Source organism: Hyperolius riggenbachi, chromosome 3, assembly GCF_040937935.1.
Source record: "Hyperolius riggenbachi isolate aHypRig1 chromosome 3, aHypRig1.pri, whole genome shotgun sequence".
Classification (NCBI taxonomy): Eukaryota; Metazoa; Chordata; class Amphibia; order Anura; family Hyperoliidae; genus Hyperolius; species Hyperolius riggenbachi.
In genome coordinates this window covers 238,898,326-238,921,381 of record NC_090648.1, presented here as the reverse complement: position 1 = coordinate 238,921,381, position 23,056 = coordinate 238,898,326, and the positions used below count along the sequence as shown (strand labels likewise).

At 45.0% G+C, this 23,056-nt stretch overlaps 1 protein-coding gene across 2 annotated transcripts in view; it reads right to left on the bottom strand.

Annotated features, from left to right (window-relative positions):
- The window catches only part of EXOC4 (exocyst complex component 4), a 552,305-nt gene that overhangs the window by 518,067 nt on the left and 11,182 nt on the right, over window positions 1–23,056 (bottom strand). For both annotated transcript variants that reach the window (XM_068276025.1, XM_068276024.1), the window contains exon 3: window positions 22,561–22,755. In XM_068276025.1, the coding sequence (XP_068132126.1) occupies window positions 22,561–22,755 (195 nt within the window). The remainder of the gene's footprint in view (window positions 1–22,560; window positions 22,756–23,056) is intronic.

Below are 23,056 nucleotides of genomic sequence, written 5' to 3'. Positions count from 1 at the left end.
CCTGGCACCTATCAGTGCAAATTAATCTCAACAGGTTTTTCATAAATTATCAAGATATTACACCACAAATATCTCATGATGATTAAACGGTAAGAGCAATCTCAAGACCTTCACAACCTTATTGTTGCAAAACATACTGGCAGCATGTATTTCTAACCCTCTGAATGTTCCAGTTAGCACCATTAGAACTATAATCAACAACTGGTATTGCTCATGGGGTAGAGCCTCATGCTTACGTGCTCCAAATTTCCTTAGGAATACAGCTTGCATGGAGGAGGAGATGCAGACAAGGTCTTTTAAAATAAGGAAAATAATACATATTGCAGGGATGTTTTAAAAATATTTGGCCTGACAAAAATGTAATGCAACAGCCTCACTTGCCATTTAGCAGGGCACTTTGCAGCCATTAACCGCCAGAGAGAGGTGGCTGGGAACCACTTTGTGAATTTCAGAGCTGCCATTGTGGGACACATGCATGCACAATACATGAATGCTTCAATATAGTAAATGTGTCATAGCCAGTTTTTTGGAGATAGCACTTTTATCATTAAAAGAAACCTAAACAAAGAAGGATATGGATTTTTGCTTTTAAAATAATACCATTTGCCTGACTTTCCTGTCTGATCCTTATCGTACACAAACTTGATTAAAGTCGGCTGATAACTGCCTAAGTTGATAATCAGGCGTGTGTACAGAGGCCCCTGAGCCGCAAGCGATCCGCCCGGCAGATCAACTCACTCGTTTTAAAACAATACAGTTACCCGACATCCTGCTGATCTTCCATGCATTAGTAATGTCTGAATCACAGCCCAGAAACAAGCATGCAGCAAACTAGTCAAACATCTGATCTGTATGCTTGTTCAGGGTCTATAGCTAGAAGTATAAAAGGCAGAAAATCAGACAGCTGCCCTATCCCTCTCACTTCAGGTGTTCTTTAAAGGATACCGCAACTGAAAATAAGATTGCGGCAGTGTGTGGGGGAGTATAAGTAAATACCTTTAGCTCCTCCTGCCCCCCTCCGTCTGTTGCCGTTCCTCTAATAACCCTCCCGGTGTCCGGCGACTTTGTTGACCTATAACCTGGACATACTGCGCTCTGTGTGCGCAGTATGTCATCCCCACTTCGCTTCTGGCCGGTGCATAGCATCCGGCTCAGAAGCACGCTGATTCCTCTGCCTCCCCTGGGCTGTGTGTGCGCTCCATTACACTAAGCGTCACATGCCAATCATGTGACGCTTAGTGTAATAGAGCGCACACGCAGCCCAGGGGAGGCAGAGGAATCAGCGTGCTTCTGAACCGAACGCTATGCGCCGGCCAGAAGCGAAGTGGGGATGACATACTGTGCGTACAGAGCGCAGTATGTCCAGGTTATAGGTCAACAAAGTCGCCGGACACTGGGAGGGTTATTAGAGGAATGGCAACAGACGGAGGGGGGCAGGAGGAGCTAAAGGTATTTACTTATACTCCCCCACACACTGCCGCAATCTTATTTTCAGTTGCGGTATCCTTTAAGCAAGGTCAATGTGATACAGATAATATTGAAACAGAAGAAGATAGAAAAATGATATTTCAAAATATACCACTTCCCTTGGTAGTTTGATGAAGTAAAGTGGAGTGTTCTGATTGAAACACTGCTGTTAGCAGCCTTTGTTTGAAAATAAATATTGCATTTAATCTTAGTCTGGGCCCACAATAAGTGGGGTTTTTTTTGGGGGGGGGGGGGGGTTAAATAAACTTTATTATACTTAACGGGTGTCAGATGTCCAGCTTCCACCCATTATTATTATTATTATTATTATTATTTTTTATTTATATAGCGCCAACATCTTCCGTAGCGCTGTACATAGTACAAACAAATAATGGGGAACAAATATACATAAGAAATACAAGACACTGTACAGTCATGACATTGAATAGAGTAAATACAGATACATACATAGTTGATATGTAGTTGGTACATATACATATGTTAAAATTACAGCAGTATGAGAAACACTAGGAGGAGGTCCCTGCCCTTGCGAGCTTACAATCTAGAGGGTAGTGGGTAGGAAACAAAGGGGAAGGAAACACAAGGATTAGTGGGTGAGCCAGTGTGCCTTCAGTGCTGCCTATAGCAAATTATAGGCTTGTCTGAACAGGTGTGTTTTCAGAGTACGTTTGAAGGTTTCCAGACTCGTGGCATGACGAACCGGTTGAGGGAGAGAGTTCCAAAGGAGAGGGACCGCCCGTGAGAAGTCTTGGATGCGAGAGTGAGAGGAGGTGACTAGGCTGGAGGACAAAAGGGTCTCCTGTGAGGAACGGAGGGTCCGAGCGGGGAGGTATCTGGAGATTAAAGAGGAAATGTATGGAGGCGATAGCTTGTGTAGAGCTTTGTATGCCAGTGTGAGAAGTTTAAACTGGATCCTTTGGGCAACTGGTAACCAATGGAGGGATTGGCAGAGAGGGGCTGCCTCAGAGGATCTAGAAGAGAGGTGGATGAGACGGGCTGCAGAGTTTAGTAGGGATTGGAGAGGTGCCAATCTGCTTTTTGGTAGACCACAGAGTAGGGTGTTGCAGTAGTCAAGACGGGAGATGATTAGGGCATGCACAAGCATTTTAGTTGTTTCTTGTGTAAGGAAGGGACGGATTCTGGAAATGTTTTTGAGATGGAAGTAGCAGGAGGTAGTTTAAGTGTTAATATGTGATTTAAAGGAGAGCTCAGAGTCCAGAGTTACCCCTAGGCAACGAGCTTTGGGGGTTGATGCTATTGGGGTGTTCTCTACATTGATTGTGACAGTGGGAGGTGGAACAGAGAGCGAAGGTGGAAATATTACAATCTCCGTTTTGCTCATATTGAGTTTAAGGAAGCGGGATGACATAAATGTAGATACAGCGGATAGACATTTGGGGACTTTAGATAGTAGTGTGGAGAGGTCTGGGGCAGAACAATAAATTTGGGTGTCATCAGCATAGAGGTGGTATTGAAACCCAAAAGAGCTTATTATCTGTCCCAGGCCATGGGTGTAAATGGAAAAGAGGAGGGGTCCGAGGACGGACCCTTGTGGTACTCCCACAGACAGTGGGCGTGGAGAGGAGTTGGTATTGGCATAGGAGACCATGAAAGAACGTCCAGACAGGTAAGAGTTGAGCCAGGAGTGTGCTAAGCCCTTGATTCCCAGTGTTGAGAGGGTTTGGAGAAGCAGGGTATGATCAACAGTGTCGAAGGCAGAGGACAGATCTAGGAGTATTAGTACCGAAAATCTGCCTTTGGCTTTAGCAACTAGGAGGTCATTGGCAACCTTAGTGAGAACGGTTTCCGTAGAGTGTTGAGGGCGGAAGCCAGACTGGAAGGGGTCCAACAGGGAATTAGCAGAGAGAAAGTTAGACAACTCTGAGTAAATGTGGCGTTCCAGCAGTTTGGAGGCAAAGGGAAGGAGAGAGACTGGGCGGTAATTAGAAAGGGCAGTAGAGTCTAAAGAGGGTTTTTTGATTAGTGGCGTTATGATAGCTTGTTTAAATGAAGAAGGGAAAATGCCAGTTGAGATGGAAAGGTTAAACAGTGTTGTTAAAGCAGGAGTGAGGGGGGAGGAGAGCTGGGGGATAAGATGAGAGGGAATAGGGTCTGAGGCGCATGTAGTAAGATGAGCTTTAGAGATTAGTGAAGAAAGATGCTGTTCAGTTAAGGCAGAGAAGGTTGTTAGCAGGGAGGGGGTTTGAGTGGGTGAGTGGTTATGTGGAGAGGGATAGTTAATAGTAGGGGAGCTGCCGGGCAGAGAGGAAAAAGGAAGAGGTGATTGGACCGGTGAAGAGGGTTGCTTTTGAAAGCTGTTCTGTAGCGTTTCAATTTTGCTCACAAAATATGCTGCAAAGTCCTCTGCAGACAAGCTTGTGGTTGTAGGGGGAGGCGGGGGGTGGAGAAGAGAGTTGAAGGTGTTAAAAAGTTGTTTAGGGTTATGGGATTGTGAAGAAATAAGTATAGAGAAGTATGACTGCTTTGCAAGTGAGAGAGCGTCCCTGAGCTGGAGCAGCGTGTTTTTATAGTGGACAAAGTCATCTGCGTTGGAGCTTTTCCTCCACTGCCGTTCTGCTGCCCTGGACTGTCTTTTCAGTTGTTTGATGGGTTCAGTCAGCCAGGGCTGTCTGTTGATGCGGCGGGGGCTGAAGTTGGTGAGAGGGGCGGCTGTGTTCATGGCAGCAGAGACTGTGGTGGAGTAGTAGATGGATGCTGACTCGGGGTCGGTGTAGGATGACAGGGAGCCCAGGGGTTTTAGAGAATCAGGTAGGGAGCAGAGGTCGAGGTTGCGATAATTCCTGCATAAGCGTGATGGCTGCACTACAGTAGCTGGAGGAGGCAGGGAGGGGCTGATTGTAAACGTTATGAGATTGTGATCTGAAAGGGGGAATGAAGAGTTATTAAATGTGGAAACTGGACAGAGCCGGGTAAAAACTAGGTCCAAAGTGTGGCCATCTTTGTGGGTGGAGGTTGAGGACCATTGGGAGAGGTCATAGGATGAGGTGAGTGAGAGGAATTTTGTGGTAGTGGAACAGTTAGTGTCTATGGGGATGTTAAAGTCCCCAATGATGATGGAAGGAATGTCAGTGGATAGAAAGTGGAGAAGCCATGTTGAAAAGTGGTCAATAGCCCCATCCCTAAATTATGAGGTCATAGGTGCTTCTCTAGTACCAGAGAAGTGCCTCTGACCTCTGCCTTTAGTGGTCGGTAGCAGGAAATCCCAACACCTGGTGAGTATAATAAAGTTTATATAAATTGTCATCGCTCGCCCCCCCCCCCCTCCCCAAGCGCCGCAAAATCACTTTTCAAAGCAATTTTGCAGCACTTTTCTACTTCGCATTTAACACAAATGCACTCAAAATGCTGCATGTCCTACAACTGCTGTTACCCCTAATCGCAATTGCACCAGTGGGTTCCCTACCACTCACTTTCATTGGCAAAGCATCTTTGGGAATCGCTGGCGATCCCAAAATGCTGCTAAACATTGTGGGTTCCAGCCCACATGGATATTGCTGATCCATGCTGCAGGGTTTCTTTAATATTATTGTAGTGAACTGAATGATAAACTCCCTTACACCTGAAATACCTTTCAGCCTTCCCAAGTCTTCAGTTACATTTCTCACAACTGTGTCAGAACTTATCAAAAGATATCATTATCAAATGTTTGTCTTGGCTTTTCTTCTCCAGCTTGTATAAAGCCTCCCATAAGGACCGGTTTCCACTAGCCTGCATGCATTTTGCAGGACACACGCTGACACCTGAAGTGATGAGAGAACACCTCCAGATCACACAGCTAGAAATTCCGGTGCGTGCTGCAGGAATCTGCAGCATGCTGTCCGGCAAACAAACAATTGAAAGAATAAGCAGCGTTTCCCTGCCCGCCTTGCGTTTGGGAAAATGCTTCCGATTCAGCGCAGATTCAATGCTTCCAATTCAGCGCATTTGGCCCTAGTGGAAACGGGCCCTAAGACTGGACGTCTGCTGAAATTCAACCAAACTACAGCAGACAGAGGCCAAACCAGCTCCATAAAGCTGTCAAAATACTGCTTCATGTTTACCCCATCCTACTGGGAAAAGGCTGCCATTCTTGTTTTAATAATTCTTTCCGGCATTAATCAGTCATTGTACATTAGAAGCAGCAGCTGGAGTGTTCTCAGTGATAATGAAACCTGCAACAAGCCATCTTCAGCTGTCTCTCCCAGACAATAAGGGAATTAAAATTTCAATTTAAATGCAGAGGTCTGAAACACACTTCAGTGGCAAAATTACTTCAATTAATGTGAGCAGAATATAAAGAGATGCCTGCACCAAAGGTGATGCAGCAAACGAAGAGTTGTGTCAATTAATGAACCCATATCTAAGCCGCTGTGCCAGCTGCCAGAGGTGTACGTCTCAGGATTTTAGTTCTGCTACACAAACTCACCATTAAAGCAGAAAGTCAAGCGTGTTCCAACGCCTGCAGCTGCAGCATGAGCCACTCTGCTGCCAAAACATGCTTTAATGATACAGGGTTAACAAGCAGCTAAATCGTACAGAGGAGACATCTATAACAGGTAATGTTGTAGAGTGTAAAATACAGCAATGATATTTGCTTGCTATTTAAAGGATGTCCACTGTTAAAGGACAACTGTAGTGAGAAAAATATGGAGGCTGCCATATTTATTTCCCTTTAAACAATACCAGTTGCTCTTAAAATGCACCTTTTAAAACAAGCATGGAGTCTAATCTAGGGCATTCCATTCTCAAACTCTGGACAAGCTGTGCCCGTTTAAAGCAAACCTGAATTTCCTCTATGCTCTAAGATATAAGCAACAGCATTATAACCTTTAAAGAAAAGCATTACTTTGTTACAGCTTACAGAACTCCTGCAATACATCTGCAGTATGTCTACTTCCTGCTTTCATGGAAGCAGACAAAGGGTTAACATCCTGTGTTTACATATTAAGTGTGATCACTTAGGCCTAGTGCACACCGGAGCGTTTCCGCTGCGGTTTGCGATCTGCTTGCGGGTGCGGATGCGCTAGGGTAATGTATTTCAATGGGCTGGTGCACACCAGAGCGGGAGGCGTTTTGCAGAAACGCATACTCCTGGGCTGCTGCAGATTTTGGATTGCGGATGCGTTTCTGCCTCAATGTTAAGTATAGGAAAACCGCAAACCGCTCTGAAAAACGGCACTTCAGAGCGGTTTGCCAGGCGTTTTTTGTTACAGTAGCTGTTCAGTAACAGCTTTACTGTAACAATACATGAAATCTACAATACCAAAACCGCTACACAAAACCGCAAAACGCTAGCTGAAACGCTGCAGAAAAATAAGAAAAAGCGTTTCAAAATCTGCTAGCATTTTGCGGATCTGCTAGCGTGTTTTGGTGTGCACCAGGCCTTACAGATGGAAGGGGAATTAGACAGGCTCTTAGACACAGAGTGCATTTATCTCGGTTTTGCTTGTGTTCTGAGCAAGTCCACTTTAAGAATATAGTCTACAAACACAACAACCATGGTTTAAAACCTTATGTACTGCCTCACCTATTGTTTCTTCCCTATTCTTTCAAGTGGACCTGAACTCTTGCACAGGACAGAAAGAAAACAGAGATATGCACCCTGTATGTATTTAGAGAGTTTAGCCTGTTTAATTCCCCCTCATTTGTGTCCATCCCTAACTACAAGCCCATAATTTATAGAGTAATAGTAATATACCCTCTTGACATACATATTAAAAAAAAAAGTTCAGTCCCTAAGGTAACTATTTATGTATTTATTTATTTTTTGTTAAAAAAAAAATAAAAAATGGGGGGGGTATTTATTGGGGAGTGTGGGAGGTCAGGAGTTAATTTACAATGCAAAAATAATGTAAAAATAGGTCCTTAAATGAAACAAATGTAGATATAATTTTACTATTTGGCCACAAGATGTCCTCGCAGCTGACGTATACGTAGTATTACTACACAAAGAGGAAGTGATGCGTGGACAGTCTGTGAATGGCGGCGCGGTCTCATAGACGGCTGCAGTAATTCACACAATGACTTAGATCAATTAATGGGAACTGTATTCCCATTCATTGATCTAGCGGCTAACGATCGTTGGCGGTTATGAGCGCGGGAGGGGGAGCAGAAACGCACGGCGGGGAGGGACATAGTAGCTACGCCCCTGCACAGAGTTATGTCATTTTGCAGGGACGTAGTTACTCATCCCGAGGGAGGGGAAGTGGTTAAGAAGCATTTTGTTGATCACCACACATCACTACATATTGGTCATCAGTGTTACAGGTAAATATCTTATACATCAGTAATCACACAAAAATGGATAATGATGAATGGATAAGCAGATAAAAACTGAAAACCTGGTAGTCTTATCCAGTTGCAATTTAACATCTATAAATTTTGATTTGTTTTTCCTAGGGTAGTCATGGGACCACAGAAATTTAAGGACTGCATGGTGTCAAGAGACCAAGGAGGAGGAGGAAAGGGATGTTTATAGAAAATAAAATCATCAAATGAAAATAGTCCTTTTAAAAGTTATTCCAAATTCAAACTAAACATCTGAATCCATCCTGTCATGGATTTATCTTAAATGTGATGATTATTACGGATTTGTATATAAGAGATACATCAAACAGAATTTCAGAGTCCATATTAACGTCACTAAATATCCTTCAGAGAAGTCTAAACCCAGTGATATCTGAGCCCAATTTTGGGGGGAAACAATTTAGGGCTTGTGCACACCAAGAGCGCTTCTGAGTGCTTTTTAGAACGCTAGCTCTTTGAAAAATGCTTGGCTTATGTATTTGTATGGGATAGATCACACCAGAGCTATGTATTTTTTTTTCCCAAATGCAAACGCAGGTCCTGCAGCATTTTGGAGGCGATTCAGCCTTAATGTTAAGTATGGGAAAAGTGGGAAATTGCTCTAAAAAACGCTACCACAGAGCGATTTTCCAAGCTTTTTTTTTTTTTTTTTTTTTTGCAAAAGCGGTTCACTTCAAACAAACTGTAAAAAAAATAAAAAAAGCTCTACAACAAAAACAATTCAAAAATCGCTTAGGCATACCTAGAAAATCACATGCCTGGAATCGTAAAATGGCTTCTATAAAGACCTTGCGTTTGTGATTACGCTAGCGATTTTTGCACTAGCTATAACTTATCACTGTGCTTTGGAGAATAGTTGAGGCTATACAAGCTGCCGTGCACAATTTGGCAGCGCGTATAGTGTGCGACACGCAAGAATGGTAGAAGAGCATAGACAGCCCTTCTACCGTTCCCATCATTTGTGCTGCACAGCAGCGATTGTGCTGCACACACACACACACACATCCTGCCCCCATGATTGCCCACAGCACCCCTCAGACCCCCCCTGATCACCCCCTCAGACAACTGTTTGCACCCAATCATTCCCCTAATCACCCATCACTCACTCCCTGTCACTATCTGTCAATGCTATATTTTAGATTAGGCTCTAATCAGCCCCCCAGGGGGTCCTGATCACCCCCCCACACCCTCAGTTCCTCCCCAGCCCCCCCCCCCCCCCCCGCGTACTGTATACATCTATTCTCCCCTGTAATCACCCACTGATCACCTGTCAATCACCCATCAATCACCCCGTCACCACCTGTCACTACCACCCATCAGATCAGACCCTAACCTGCCCCTTGCGGGCACCCGATCACCCGCCCACACCCTCAGAACGCCCGCAGACCCGCCCTCAGATCATCTCCCAAGTGCATGGTTTACATCTGTTCTCCCCTCTAATCACCCACTGATCATCCATCAATCACCCCGTCACCACCTGTCACTGCTACCCATCAGATCAGACTCTAATATGCCCCTTGCGGGCACTCAATCACCCACTCACACCCTCAGATCGCCCTCAGACCCCCTCTGATCAACTCGCCAGTGCTTTGCTTGCATATATTCTTCCCTGTAATCACCTACTGATCACCTATCAATCACCCGAAGAGGCACCAAGATTCTGGCCCAGTGGGGCGAGTGCGATTGGGAGGCCTCATCCGACGAATCATCCGGGTTAGAATCCGAACCGGTGAATAGCAGTGGCTCTCTGACCGATAGCAATGAAGAGGTTGAGGTCTCGGCTAGAGCCAGGCGTACCACACCCCATGTCACTGAACCGCAGGTAGTGCAGGATCAGACTCAAAAGCTGCAGAGTGGTGCTAGCACTGATCCGAGTTTTCTTGGTGAGGCATGCACCAGCAGCGTAGCATCTCCTGGAACTAGCACCAGTACTACCATAGACCTTGGTGAAGTGGCGAGCACCAGCATGGTAGTAGAAACTGGTTCGGTGGCACGTGCATTAAGACCCGAGTCGCAGCCACTAGCAAAACGGGCCGGTACTACCCATAGTCTCCCAGAGGTGCTGGCAAATCCCAATGGGCAATCTCCTGGTTCCGCCGCACCCATACTGCCCCCTTTCACCGCCCAGTCTGGAGTCCAGGAGGAGACAGATACAGTGGCTTGCAAAAGTATTCGGCCCCCTTGAAGTTTTCCATATTTTGTCACATTACTGCCACAAACATGAATCAAATTTATTGGAATTCCACGTGAAAGACCAATACAAAGTGGTGTACACGTGAGAAGTGGAACGAAAATCATACAGGATTCCAAACATTTTTTTACAATCAATAACTGCAAAATGGGGTGTGCGTAATTATTCAGCCCCCTGAGTCAACACTTTGTAGAACCACCTTTTTCTGCAGTTACAGCTGCCAGTCTTTTAGGGTATGTCTCTACCAGCTTTGCACATCTAGAGATTGAAATCCTTGCCCATTCTTCTTTGCAAAAGAGCTCCAGCTCAGTCAGATTAGATGGACAATGTTTGTGAACAGCAGTTTTCAGATCTTGCCACAGATTCTCGATTGGATTTAAATCTGGACTTTGACTGGGCCATTCTAATACATGGATAGGTTTTGTTTTCAACCATTCCATTGTTGCCCTGGCTTTATGTTTAGGGTCGTGGTCCTGCTGGAAGGTGAACCTCCGCCCAAGTCTCAAGTCTTTTGCAGACTCCAAGAGGTTTTCTTCCAAGATAGCCCTGTATTTGGCTCCATCCATCTTCCCATCAACTCTGACCAGCTTCCCTGTCCCCGGTAAAGAGAAGCACCCCCAGAGCATGATGCTGCCACCGCCATATTTGACAGTGGGGATGGTGTGTTCAGAGTTATGTGCAGTGTTAGTTTTCCGCCACACATAGCGTTTTGCATTTTGGCCAAAAAGTTCCATTTTGGTCTCATCTGACCAGAGCACCTTCTTCCACATGGTTGCTGTGTCCCCCACATGGCTTGTCGCAAACTGCAAACGGGACTTCTTATGCTTTTCGGTTAACAATAGCTTTCTTCTTGCCACTCTTCCATAAAGGCCAACTTTGTGCAGTGCACGACTAATAGTTGTCCTATAGACAGATTCCCCCCTGAGCTGTAGACCTCTGCAACTCGTCCAGAGTCACCATGGGTCTCTTGACTGCATTTCTGATCAGCGCTCTCCTTGTTCGGCCTGTGAGTTTAGGTGGACGGCCTTGTCTTGGTACGTTTACAGTTGTGCCACACTCCTTCCATTTCTGAATGATCACCTGAACAGTCCTCCGTAGGATGTTCAAGGTTTTGGAAATGTTTTTGTAGCCCAAGCCTGCTTCTAATTTCTCAATAACTTTATCCCTGACCTGTCTGGTGTGTTCTTTGGACTTCATGGTGTTGTTGCTCCCAAGATTCTCTTAGACAACCTCTGAGGCCGTCACAGAGCAGCTGTATTTGTACTGACATTAGATTACACACAGGTGCACTCTATTTAGTCATTAGCACTCATCAGGCAATGTCTATGGGCAACTGACTGCACTCAGACCAAAGGGGGCTGAATAATTACGCACACCCCACTTTGCAGTTATTCATTTGTAAAAAATGTTTGGAATCATGTATGATTTTCGTTCCACCTCTCACGCGTACACCACTTTGTATTGGTCTTTCACGTGGAATTCCAATACAATTGATTCATGTTTGTGGCAGTAATGTGACAAAATGTGGAAAACTTAAAGGAGGCCGAATACTTTTGCAAACCACTGTAATCTAGGATCAGCACTAGACTTTTTTCATCTGTGAAATGCCAGGGCAGTATAGGAACCCCACAAGTGACCCCATTTTAGAAAAGAAAGAAGACACTCCAAGGTATTCCGTTAGGAGTATGGTGAGTTCATACTCCTAACGGAATACCTCGGTGTGTCTTCTTTCTAAAATAGGGGTCACACCCAAAGGTATTCCGTACTCATAGGACATTGGGCCCCTTAGCGCAGTTAGGCTGCAAAAAAAAGTGTCACACATGTGGTATCGCCGTACTCAGGAGAAGTAGTATAATGTGTTTTGGGATGTATTTTTACACATACCCATGCTGGGTGGGAGAAATATCTCTGTAAATGGACAATTGTGTGTAAAAAAAAAAAAAAAATCAAAAAATTGTCATTTACAGAGATATCTCTCCCGCTCCCAGCATGGGTATGTGTAATAATAGACACCAAAACATATTATACTATGTCTCCTGAGTACGGTGATACCACGTGTGACACTTTTTTGCAGCCTAGGTGCGCTAAGGGGCCCAAAGTCCAATGAGTACCTTTAGGCTTTCCAGGGGTGCTTACAATTTAGCACCCCCCAAAATGCCAGGACGGTAAACACACCCCACAAATGACCCTATTTTGGAAAGCAGACACTCCAAAGTATTCAAAGAGGGGCATGCGAGTCCGTAGCTGATTTCATTTTTTTTGGTCACAAGCTAGCAGAAATGGAAACTTTTTTATTTGGGGGGGGGGTGTCACAAAGTGTCATTTTCTACTAACTTGTGACAAAAAAAAAATTTCTATGAACTCACCATGCCTCTTAGTAAATACTTTGGGATGTCTTCTTTACAAAATGGGGTCATTTGGGGGGTATTTATACTATCCTGGAATTCTAGCACTTCATGAAACATGACAGGTGCTCAGAAAAAAGTCAGAGATGCTTCAAAATGGGGAAATTCACTTTTTGCACCATAGTTTGTAAACGCTATAACTTTTACCTAAACAAAAAAAAAAAAAATCCAATAAGTGTCTATTTATTGATCAAAGACATGTAACAATAAATTTAGACAAATTTGTATAGAAATTTTACTTTATTTGAAAAATGTCAGCACAGAAAGTTAAAAAAAATCATTTTTTTGACAAAATTCATGTTTTTTTTGATGAATATAATAAAAACTAAAAACCACAGCAGCAATCAAATAGCACCAAAAGAAAGCTGTATTAGTGACAAAAACGGAGGTAAAATTCATTTAGATAGTAGGTTGTTTGCAGCAATAAACCGTTAAAGCTGCATTGGTCTGAATGGAAAAAAAGTGTCTGGTCCTTAAGGGGTTTTAAGGCTGCAGTCCTTAAAGAGAATCTGTACTCTAAAATTCTAACAATAACCATACCATTCTATTCATTATGTTCTCCTGGGCCCCTCTGTGTTGTTTCTGCCACAATCCTGGCTTGTAATTGACAGTTTTAGGCAGTGTTTACAAACAAAAAACATGGCTGCTAACCAGCATGTGATAGGCTGAGGAGGGGGCATGGAGAGGGTGTGTATAGCTTCTGCCTATCACAAGCAGAGCAGCACATTCCTGCCGGAGTGCCTGAGCCTCAAAGCTGACAAAGGAAAGAAGATTAGATTATATAACAGAGAAAATACAGCCACTGTGCAACTAGGAAAGGCTGCAGTAAGACAGACCACATTAGAACAGGTATAGGAACTTATAGGATAGAACAGTGATGGCTAACCTTGGCACTCCAGCTGTGACAAAACTACAAATCCCATCATGCCTCTGCCTCCCCGAGTTATGCTTAGAGCTGTCAGAGTATTGCAATGCCTCATGGGACTTGTAGTTCCACCACAGCTGGAGTGCCAAGGTTAGCCATCACTGGGATAGAAGAAAGAAGGCAGAAAATTTTGTTACAGGGTCTCTTTAAGTGGTTAAAGAGGAACTGTAGTCAAAATAATGAATAAAATTGCTTATTTTGTTTACAATATTCTTTGATAAAATAGTCAATGTTTGTCAATGGTAAAATCAACCCCCTCCCTGGTTTACTTTCTGAAATTTATCACAGGCAGCAAAATCTTTAGTACTGGCAGATGGTCACTGCGAAATGTTCATTTATGGAGAATTCTAAAGCAAGTAGAAAACATCTCTGGTCTCCATGAATGCCGGTGGGGAGGGGGTTAATTCTCCATAATTACCGTATATACTCGAATATAAGTCGACACGTGTATAAGTCGACCCAAATATCTGACCCTCTTAAGATGGAATTTTTTGATGACTCAAGTATAAGTCGGCCCAGGAAATTGTGCCATAAAGGATTTTATTCATGCTAACTACAGACTGCATGCAGTGAAACCATGAACTTTTTAATATGCAACGATCCTCCGGTCCCCAGCAGTGGCCAAGTTACGTCTTTTTACCTACTCGAAAGTCATCGCCCATTGCGCCTGTGCTGCCCTGGCTGCGCATGTCCTTGATCATGCTCGTTACCGGGAGCGTCTTGTGCAGGCACAGTAATTGAAAATCTTGTACAGCGCCTGCGCAGGATGCTTTCAGTGACGGAAGCGTGATCAAGGATGCATGCGGCCAGGGCAGCGCAGTGGGCGTTGACCCGCCAGTCAGTGGAAAATGAAACACCCGCTGCGGGGTATTGGAGAATTGTTGAGCGACTGCGCTGGGCTTAGGATGTTTGCAGGTAGCTGGTAGAAGCGCAAGGTAAGGTAAATCGTTTGATTTAGGTTCACCTTGATGAGGTTATAGTACTTTTTTGTGTGCTGTTTTCACATGTATGAGACAAGATACCTGAAACAAATGGCCCTGCATGAACTCCATGCATTTTCCCCACACTTTGCTACTGTTAATGTGGTAATACAGAACATCAACAACAGCACAGTGTTGGAAACATGCTTGTATATCATGAGGGTTAATTGTTTTAGGTATCTTGCCTCAGATCTGGTTAGGATATGTACCTGCTGGCTGAGATCTATAAGCTGCTCTCTCCCTGGCGCTGCACGGTGATGTTATGATACTGTATGAACAGCGCTGGCACTTCAGGGGGAGTAGCTATTAGACTGGCTGTGCTTATGACAGTGATGCAGGGGCGGAGCTTAAATCGCAGGGTGGAGCTTAAATCGCCTCTCTCTAGTTAACAAAAAGCTGCTTGCATCAGGGACAGCTGGTGAGGACAATGATCCGGTGGCTGGAACGGAGAGATTTAGAGCGGCTCTTACCTCCACAAAGGGGGTAGAAGCCTCTCTAAATCCCTCCATTCCAGCCACCGGTCATTGTCCTCACAGCTGTCCCTGATGCAAGCAGCTTTTTGTTACTAGACATCGATGATTTAAGCTCCGCCCCCTGTGATTTAAGCCCCGCCCCCACAACACTGTCAAGCACAGCTAGTCTAATAGCTACTCCCCCTGAAGTGCCAGCCGCCCAGCGTTGTTTATAGAGCAAGTGCTGGGGAGAGAGCCGAGTTAGTCAGCTATCAGGTACGAGTGAGGCACAGTGAGCAGCTCCAGTGAGCAGCTCCTACCCCCGCAGCTAAGGAGGATCAGTGCTGAGCGGGGGATCACCATTCTCAGCCGCTGCCTGAATATGTAATGAACGGGGGTTTGTCCATTCTCCTGCGTGGAGGGGGGGAGCGGAATTTTGGCATCTAGCAATCTTAGAAGTCCAGAGGGACACAATCTGGCTGGCTGGCAGCACTAGGGGGCAGAATGAAGCAGATGCAGAGTAGAGAGGACTCTTGATACTGGGCTGCAAGTCAGAAATTTAGGTCTGATGAGAGTATAAGTCGACCCCCCTACTTCACAAAAGTAGATCAGACCTAAATTTCTCGACTTATAGTCGAGTATATACGGTAACCATCTAGGCCAGGGCTGCCCAATAGGTCGATCGCGATCTACCGGTAGATCGCGACCGCCTCCTCGGTAGATCGCGGCCTCTTGGCCGCGTCTCATTAAATTTTGCGGCCAGCAGCTCATCATGTTTAGCTGCTGGCCAATAAGAATGCACGGGAGACGGGGAGAGAAGACGCGGCGAGCAGAGAGGGAGGAGAGAGGCGGCGCGGCCGCTACGTCATGGCTGGGGGCGGCGCCGGGCAGCCTGCAACGTGCGTGCTGGTAACATGCCCGGCGCTGCCCCCAGCCATGACGTAGCGGCCGCGCCGCCTCTCTCCTCGCTGCGTCTTCTCCCCGCCATTCATATTGGCCAGCGGCCTGCCTGCCGGAGGTTCCAGGAGTCCAGAGGACCCTGGCTAACCTACGCTACAGGTACCTATACCTGGCTAACCTACACTGGGGGCCCATATACCTGGCTAAGCTACACTGGGGGCCCATATGCCTGGCTAAGCTACACTGAGGGCACCAATACCTGGCTAAGCTACACTGGGGGCACCAATACCTGGCTAAGCTACACTGGGGGCACCAATACCTGGCTAAGCTACACTGGGGGCACCAATACCTGGCTAACCTACACTGGGGGCCCATATACCTGGCTAAGCTACACTGGGGGCCCATATGCCTGGCTAATCTACACTGAGGGCCCATATACCAGGCTAACCTACACTGGGGGCCCATATACCCGGCTAACCTACACTGAGGGCCCATATACCTGGCTAACCTACACTGAGGGCCCAAATACCAGGCTAACCTATACTGAGGGCATGTAACCTATGCTGCAGGCACATATACCTGGCTAACGCGGGGGGGGTACGCGTGCTTAGCATTTGGGACGTTGGTAGATCTCCTGGCCTCGGCAAATTTTAAAGTAGCTCGCGAGCCGAAAAAGTGTGGGCACCCCTGATCTAGGCTAATGGTGGCCACTAATGAGCCAATCTTTTTCATCCAATCTTTCCAAATCTATGTAGTATAAGGGTACATTGAGTGACTACTGAATGGATACTTCAGGCAGTTACCTTATATTACATAAAAATGGTAAGATTGGAAGAAAAAGATTGGATCATTAGTGGCCACCTTAAGACTCACTGGGAGGGTGGGGTTTAATACTAATATACAGCAAATATATAGCTATAGGAAGCATTTATGATGCTGAAACCAGGATATTTAAAGGACTTCCGAGGCCAAAATCCGGGCCCAAAACATAAAAAAAAGTTAGCTACCTTCGTGACTTTGTAAGGCACGGAGGACGCCGTCCGCGCACTCCGTGCCGTTCCGCCTGGTCCCCTCTGCTGAATAGCCCCTCGAAAGGCTGCGACCCCACGGTCCGGGTCGGCATCTTCTGCCTCCATAAAGATGGCCGCCGGAGCTGGCCACGGCTGCGCAGTCCGCATAGCCGCTACTGCGGCTGCGCAGCTCTAGGGCCAACCCCCCGATCACGTAACAGGCAGCGTGGATCGGAGGGTTGGCCCTAGAGCTGCGCAGCCGCAGTAGCGGCTATGCGGACTGCGCAGCCGTGGCCAGCTCCGGCGGCCATCTTTATGGAGGCAGAAGATGCCGACCCGGACCGTGGGGTCGCAGCCTTTCGGGGGGCTATTCAGCAGAGAGGACCAGGCGGAAAGGCACAGAGGGCGCGGACGGCGTCCTCCGTGCCTTACAAAGTCATGAAGGTAGCTAACTTTTTTTATGTTTTGGGCCCGGATTTTGGCCTCGGAAGTCCTTTAACGTAAAAGTGAGTATCCTGAATAATGTACTGCATTCTAATATATGTCACTACAGTGCCTCTTTAACCTGCCTGGCGTTCTATTAAGATCGCCAGGCAGGCTGCGGGAGGGTTTTTTTTTAATAAAAAAAAAACTATTTCATGCAGCCAACTGAAAGTTGGCTGCATGAAAGCCCACTAGAGGGCGCTCCGGAGGCGATCTTCCGATCGCCTCCGGCGCCCAGAATAAACAAGGAAGGCCGCAATGAGCGGCCTTCCTTGTTTTGCTTATATCGTCGCCATAGCGACGAGCGGAGTGACGTCATCGACGTCAGCCGACGTCGTGACGTCAGCCGCCTCCGATCCAGCCCTTAGCGCTGGCCGGAACTTTTTGTTCCGGCTGCGCAGGGCTCAGGCGGCTAGGGGGGCCCTCTTTCGCCGCTGCTCGCGGCGAATCGCCGCAGAGCGGCGGCGATCAGGCAGCACACGCGGCTGGCAAAGTGCCGGCTGCGTGTGCTGCTTTTTATTTCAGCCAAATCGGCCCAGCAGGGCCTGAGCGGCAGCCTCCGGCGGTACTGGACGAGCTGTGCTCGTCCAGACCGCCCAGCAGGTTAAAATACATAGCACTGTCCACATTAATGTGTACATAACCATTGTAATGTATGAAAATGGATAATAGAGGGGCCAAAACAGGATAAAACAGGTTAAAAACCGTTTAAAAACGAGGGGGGGGGGGGTGGAACGCGTTGCACTGTATTTGGAGACGATTTCTGAGAATAAATATTTCCTGCATTAATTACGGCTGGATCTAGCCTGGTCATTTAACGGAGGGAAGTGGTTCCACCCCCCCCCCCCCCCTCGTTTTTAAATGGTTTTTAACCTGTTTTATCCTGTTTTGGCGCCTCTAGTATCCATTTTCATACATATCTTGTCCACCCTTGGTGGAGGGGAGTTTCCCCATTTTTCCTTTCTATAGAGAGCGACGTTTTAAACCTGAGTGGGGTCAGGTAATAATTCTCCCCACCGGCTATTACAGTGGTCGCCTGGGTGGTGACCCACACTTGTGAGTATAATCTCATTTGAATACATTTTCCATATTGGTTGAACATACTACACCTCTCGGTTGTTTTCCTTTATTTTTCAAGCATAACCATTGTAATAGCTGCATTGGTTTCTTTTCTTAAGCCTACAGACAGACACATAATATTAGGCAAGGTGAAGCTGCTTCGCTGTGAAAGCAGAAGAGCATGCTACTGATGTGTTGCCAACACTCACATGGCTGATAATGTTCAGGATGAATGATGGTAGCAGCACCTTTATCAAAGATTTGCCAATCTCTGTAAAAGTATTGCTGAGATTATCTGTGTCCTCTTTCCTGCTCTCATTTCCTTTATTTGTCCTCATCCTTCAAATAATACATTTAACAACCTGTTCTGCGGATGTGTATTGTAGCCAGTGACATCTAAATGCAATATTGATAAAAGGACAGATAAAAGAGGAATCATCTTCCATATTTGCTGTTTGTACAAGGCTAGTATTACATTAAAGGTAATGTGATCAAGCACTATGTACAATGCCCTAATTTATAGAAGAAACGTTCACCCTGTCCGCAGAACTATATTAAATAAAGCCATATACAAACAATAGACTTTAGTCATGGGGTGTCCCATAACACTGTTTAGTAATAAGCCATGCTAAATTAATACAGTGTCTCACAAAAGTGAATACACCTCTCACATTTTTTTTAATAATGTTATTAATGTATTTTTCAGACTTTTTTGGCTGTACAAAACTGTAGATTTTGCTACTTGTAATATTGTAGCAATTTCTCGGATGAGTTTTTTTGTTTTTGTTTCCACAGCTTAATAATGGCTTCATTCATCTGCATGGAGAGCTGCTTTGACTGCATGTTCTCTGTTCACAGCAAAATCTTCCACATGCAAGCACCACAGCCCAAATCAACTCCAAGCCCTTTAAATTTATAATGACATAATGACGGACTTGCACACACCTGCCCATTAAAAAAAGCCTTTAGCCCCGTCTACACTATGAGATGAGATGTTGCAGCGATACGGTGGCTCGATTAGCCGCCGGATCGCCTCTTCCGCGTGCCCGACGCGTCCCCGCTCGCCACGCATGCGCCGCATTTGATTCCCCGCTCGTGCCCGCTCGTCCCCGCCAGCGCCGCTTACCTTCCGCTCGATTCCATGCCATTGTCCCCTCGCGGGGAGCAAGCAGGGAATCGGCAGTGCGGAGATCCGTCCTGTCGGATCTCATCAATCGAGCCGCATCAGCGGCTCGATTGATAAGGAGCATCGCGGCCGCATCTACTAGTGTAGATGCGGCTTTTGAATCAATTACTTTTGAGACCCTGAAGTAAAGGGATTGGTTAAAAAAAAAGCTTTAGTAGTTTCAAAATTCCTTGTGATAATGTACAGAACCAAAATTAGAAAAAAGTTGACTCTGACCAAATATTTATGGACCCAACTGTATGTTAAAGAGACACTGAAGCGAAAAAAAAATGATGATATTATGATTTGTATGTGTAGCACAGCTAAGAAATAAAACATTAAGATCAGATACATCAGTGTAATTGTTTCCAGTACAGGAAGAGTTGAGAAACTCCAGTTGTTATCTCTATGCAAACAAGCCATTAAGCTCTCTGACTAAGTTAGTCGTGGAGAGGGCTGTTATCTGACTTTTATTATCTCAACTGTTCCTGGACTATTTACTTTTCCTCTGCTAGAGGAGAGGTCATTACTTCACAGACTGCTCTGAAAGACTCATTTTGAATGCTGAGTGTTGTGTAATCTGCACATATTATAGAATGATGCAATGTTAGAAAAAACACTATATACCTGAAAATAAAAGTATGAGAATATTTTCTTTGCTGCTAATCTTCTAGTAATCATTCATAGTACACAACCAATTCACTATATCATATTTTTTTTTCGCTTCAGTGTCTCTTTAAACCCTTCAGGATTATTCCAGGATGGTGTGTCCACAAATCAGGGAAACCACGGGACAGGAGCCCAACTGAACTGCCCCAATAAATAAACAATCCAACACTGAGTGCCATAAAAAGAAGCAGCAGAGGGAGGGCCAACACAAAAAGCAAACCCCTGGCCTATGGCCAATAAAGTCCAGCAGTAAGGCATCGCTTCCAGCGAAAGCAGGAACTAAATCCTAGGGCTGCAGATGCAGCAACAAGGTGTGGCCTACACAGGGAGGGAAGCTGGGGCCTAAATTTACAACTGCAGACCACCTGCATGTGGGGTCTGGCATGGTAGATATCATGAATTCATACAAGACTGGAGACTTCATAAGCCATTGATGGGGGCAAGCCTCTAACAGGGGCAGTTAACTTACAATCCCCAGCTGAGCAGCCACCAGTCCAGAAGAGGTGCCGCAGAAATGTTTGAGATCTTCCAGTGTCAATTGTCACCGGGGGAAGAGAGGGGGCAACTCACAGATGTAGATCTTTTTATGAGACAACACTAATGATATGAAATTTAGATACAATGTAAAGTAGTCCGTGTACAACTTGCATAACAATGTAAATTTGCTGTCTCTTCGATATAACTCAACACACAGGCATTAATATCTAAACTACTGGCAACAAAGGCGAGTACACACCAAAGTGTAGAATATCGGAACTTTGCCCAAGTAGACATTTTCTCTCCCCAGGGTCCTGTTATGCATTTGTGTTACAAGGTCACAGGTGTGTTACATTTGGCATTACAGCTCTTACACTCTCTCATACTGATCACTGGAAGTTCAACATGGAACCTTGTAGCAGAGAACTCTCTAAGGATCTTTAAGTGTACCAGAGCTGAGTAACTACAAACGTTTTATACATACCTTGGGCTTCCTCCAGCCCCATGTGCACAGATCGCTCCCACACCACCTTTAGGAAAAAGTCACCCTGTGTAGTACAATGTAACTATGGAAAGATGGATATCATTTGAAATCGCAGCAGCGGCAAATTCAATCGCGAAAATAGCGAAAACTAAAAGGCGTAGGGTGGCGGTTTATATATTATTGGTAAGAGGAGAAAGAGAGCTTTAAAATGATATGCATCTTTCCATAGTTTCTGCACTGCTCGGAGTCCCTTTAACCCATTCAGGTTCCGTCGTTTTCACGTGAGAAATGTTCACCTCCCATTCATTAGCCTATAACTTTATCACTACTTATCACAATGCACTGATCTATATCTTGTTTTTTCCGCCACCAATTAGGCTTTCTTTGGGGGGTACATTTTGCTAAGAGCCACTTTACTGTAAATGCATTTTAACAGGAAGAATAAGAAAAAAATGGAAAAATTCATTATTTCTCAGTTTTTAGCCATTATAGTTTTAAAATAATACATGCCTCCATAATTAAAACTCACGTATTGTATTTGCCCATATGTCCTGGTTATTACACCGTTAAAATTATGTCCCTATCACAATGTATGGCGACAATATTTTATTTGGAAATAAAGGTGCATTTTTTCCATTTTGCATCTATCACTATTTACAAGTTTAAAATAAAAAAATATAGAAATATTTCATCTTTACATTGATATTTAAAAAGTTTAGACCCTTAGGTAAATATTTACATTTTTTTTTGTTTTTTATTGTAATGTTTTTTTTTTTATAGTAAACATTTTATTTGGGTAGTTTTGGGAGGGTGGGAGGTAAACAATAGATTTATAATGTAAATGTGTGTTAATTTGTATTTTTTTTTTCTTACAGGTGTAGTATTACTTTGCGGCCATGAGTTTGTTTACATAACGTCACTCTAAGCGTAACACACGCTTAGAGTGACTCATCGGAGAGGGAACGGCCAGAAAAGGCGCAGCTTCCGAGAGAAGTTGTCGCTTTTTCAGCGGGGGAGAGGAATCAATGATCGGGCACCATAGCCCGATACATTGATTCCCTGGCTACCGAATCCGCAGCTGGGAGTGCGCGTGCACGCGCGCGATTGGCCACGGGAGCGCGCGGTAGCATGGTTCCTGGACGTAGAAACTACGTCCAGGAACCAAAATAGGTTAATCACCTGGATGAGTATTTGGATTGCTGCCCAGAGTTTAGCTCTAATAACTGTACACATTCTTGTCTAGCTATTTAGGGGAAACTGCTGCCAATACATTTACCTAAAGTTTAGCAAAGTTTGATGTCAACATTTTAAAAAAGGACATTCTATAAAAATCAGAGAACTAAAGTATTTTATATACTCAGTCTTACAGCAAGAAGGAGAATACATATATAATGGGTAATATAGTTATTATAGGTGTATGATTAATACAATTTTGAGATTTACTTACATCGTTGTTTACATTTCTACACTATGTGAATAATACAAACACAAAACACTGTAATAAAAACAAAAAATCGGAACCAATATATCATAATAAAAATAGTGTAGTGCAATAACAAAACTCACCAGCATGTCTGTGGCACTCAGGTAGTGCTTGCTAGCCATACACTGCTCTAGTTTTTGAGGTACTTGTTTGATGTTCTCAATTTCATCCAAAAGGTTCAGGACATGTTTGTGCTCAATGCCCTCAATCCACAGCTTCCTCAACTCATCACGCTTGCAATGCAGAAGCATTTTACAGGACAGGAGATTTTCTTTTACCTGAAAAAGAGAGTTAATGCTATAGAGTAAAAAGACAAACACAGTGAATCCAGCGCAGGAGACTTGGGCGCACAGGGAGTAACTTCGGCGCCGTCAGGAGACTGAGCTGAAGTTACTTTTAAAACACAATTATTTGTCCGAAGCCAAATTATTTCATTCCCCACCATCCATGGCGGCCTGGAGGGGGAATAGTATTTAACACGGCCGGGACTTGTGCAGCAGCAGGATCAGCCATATACCGGCTGTATCCTGCGCCCAACTCTCCCGCGCCGATTCCTCTCGTACACGTAAAAAGATTTTT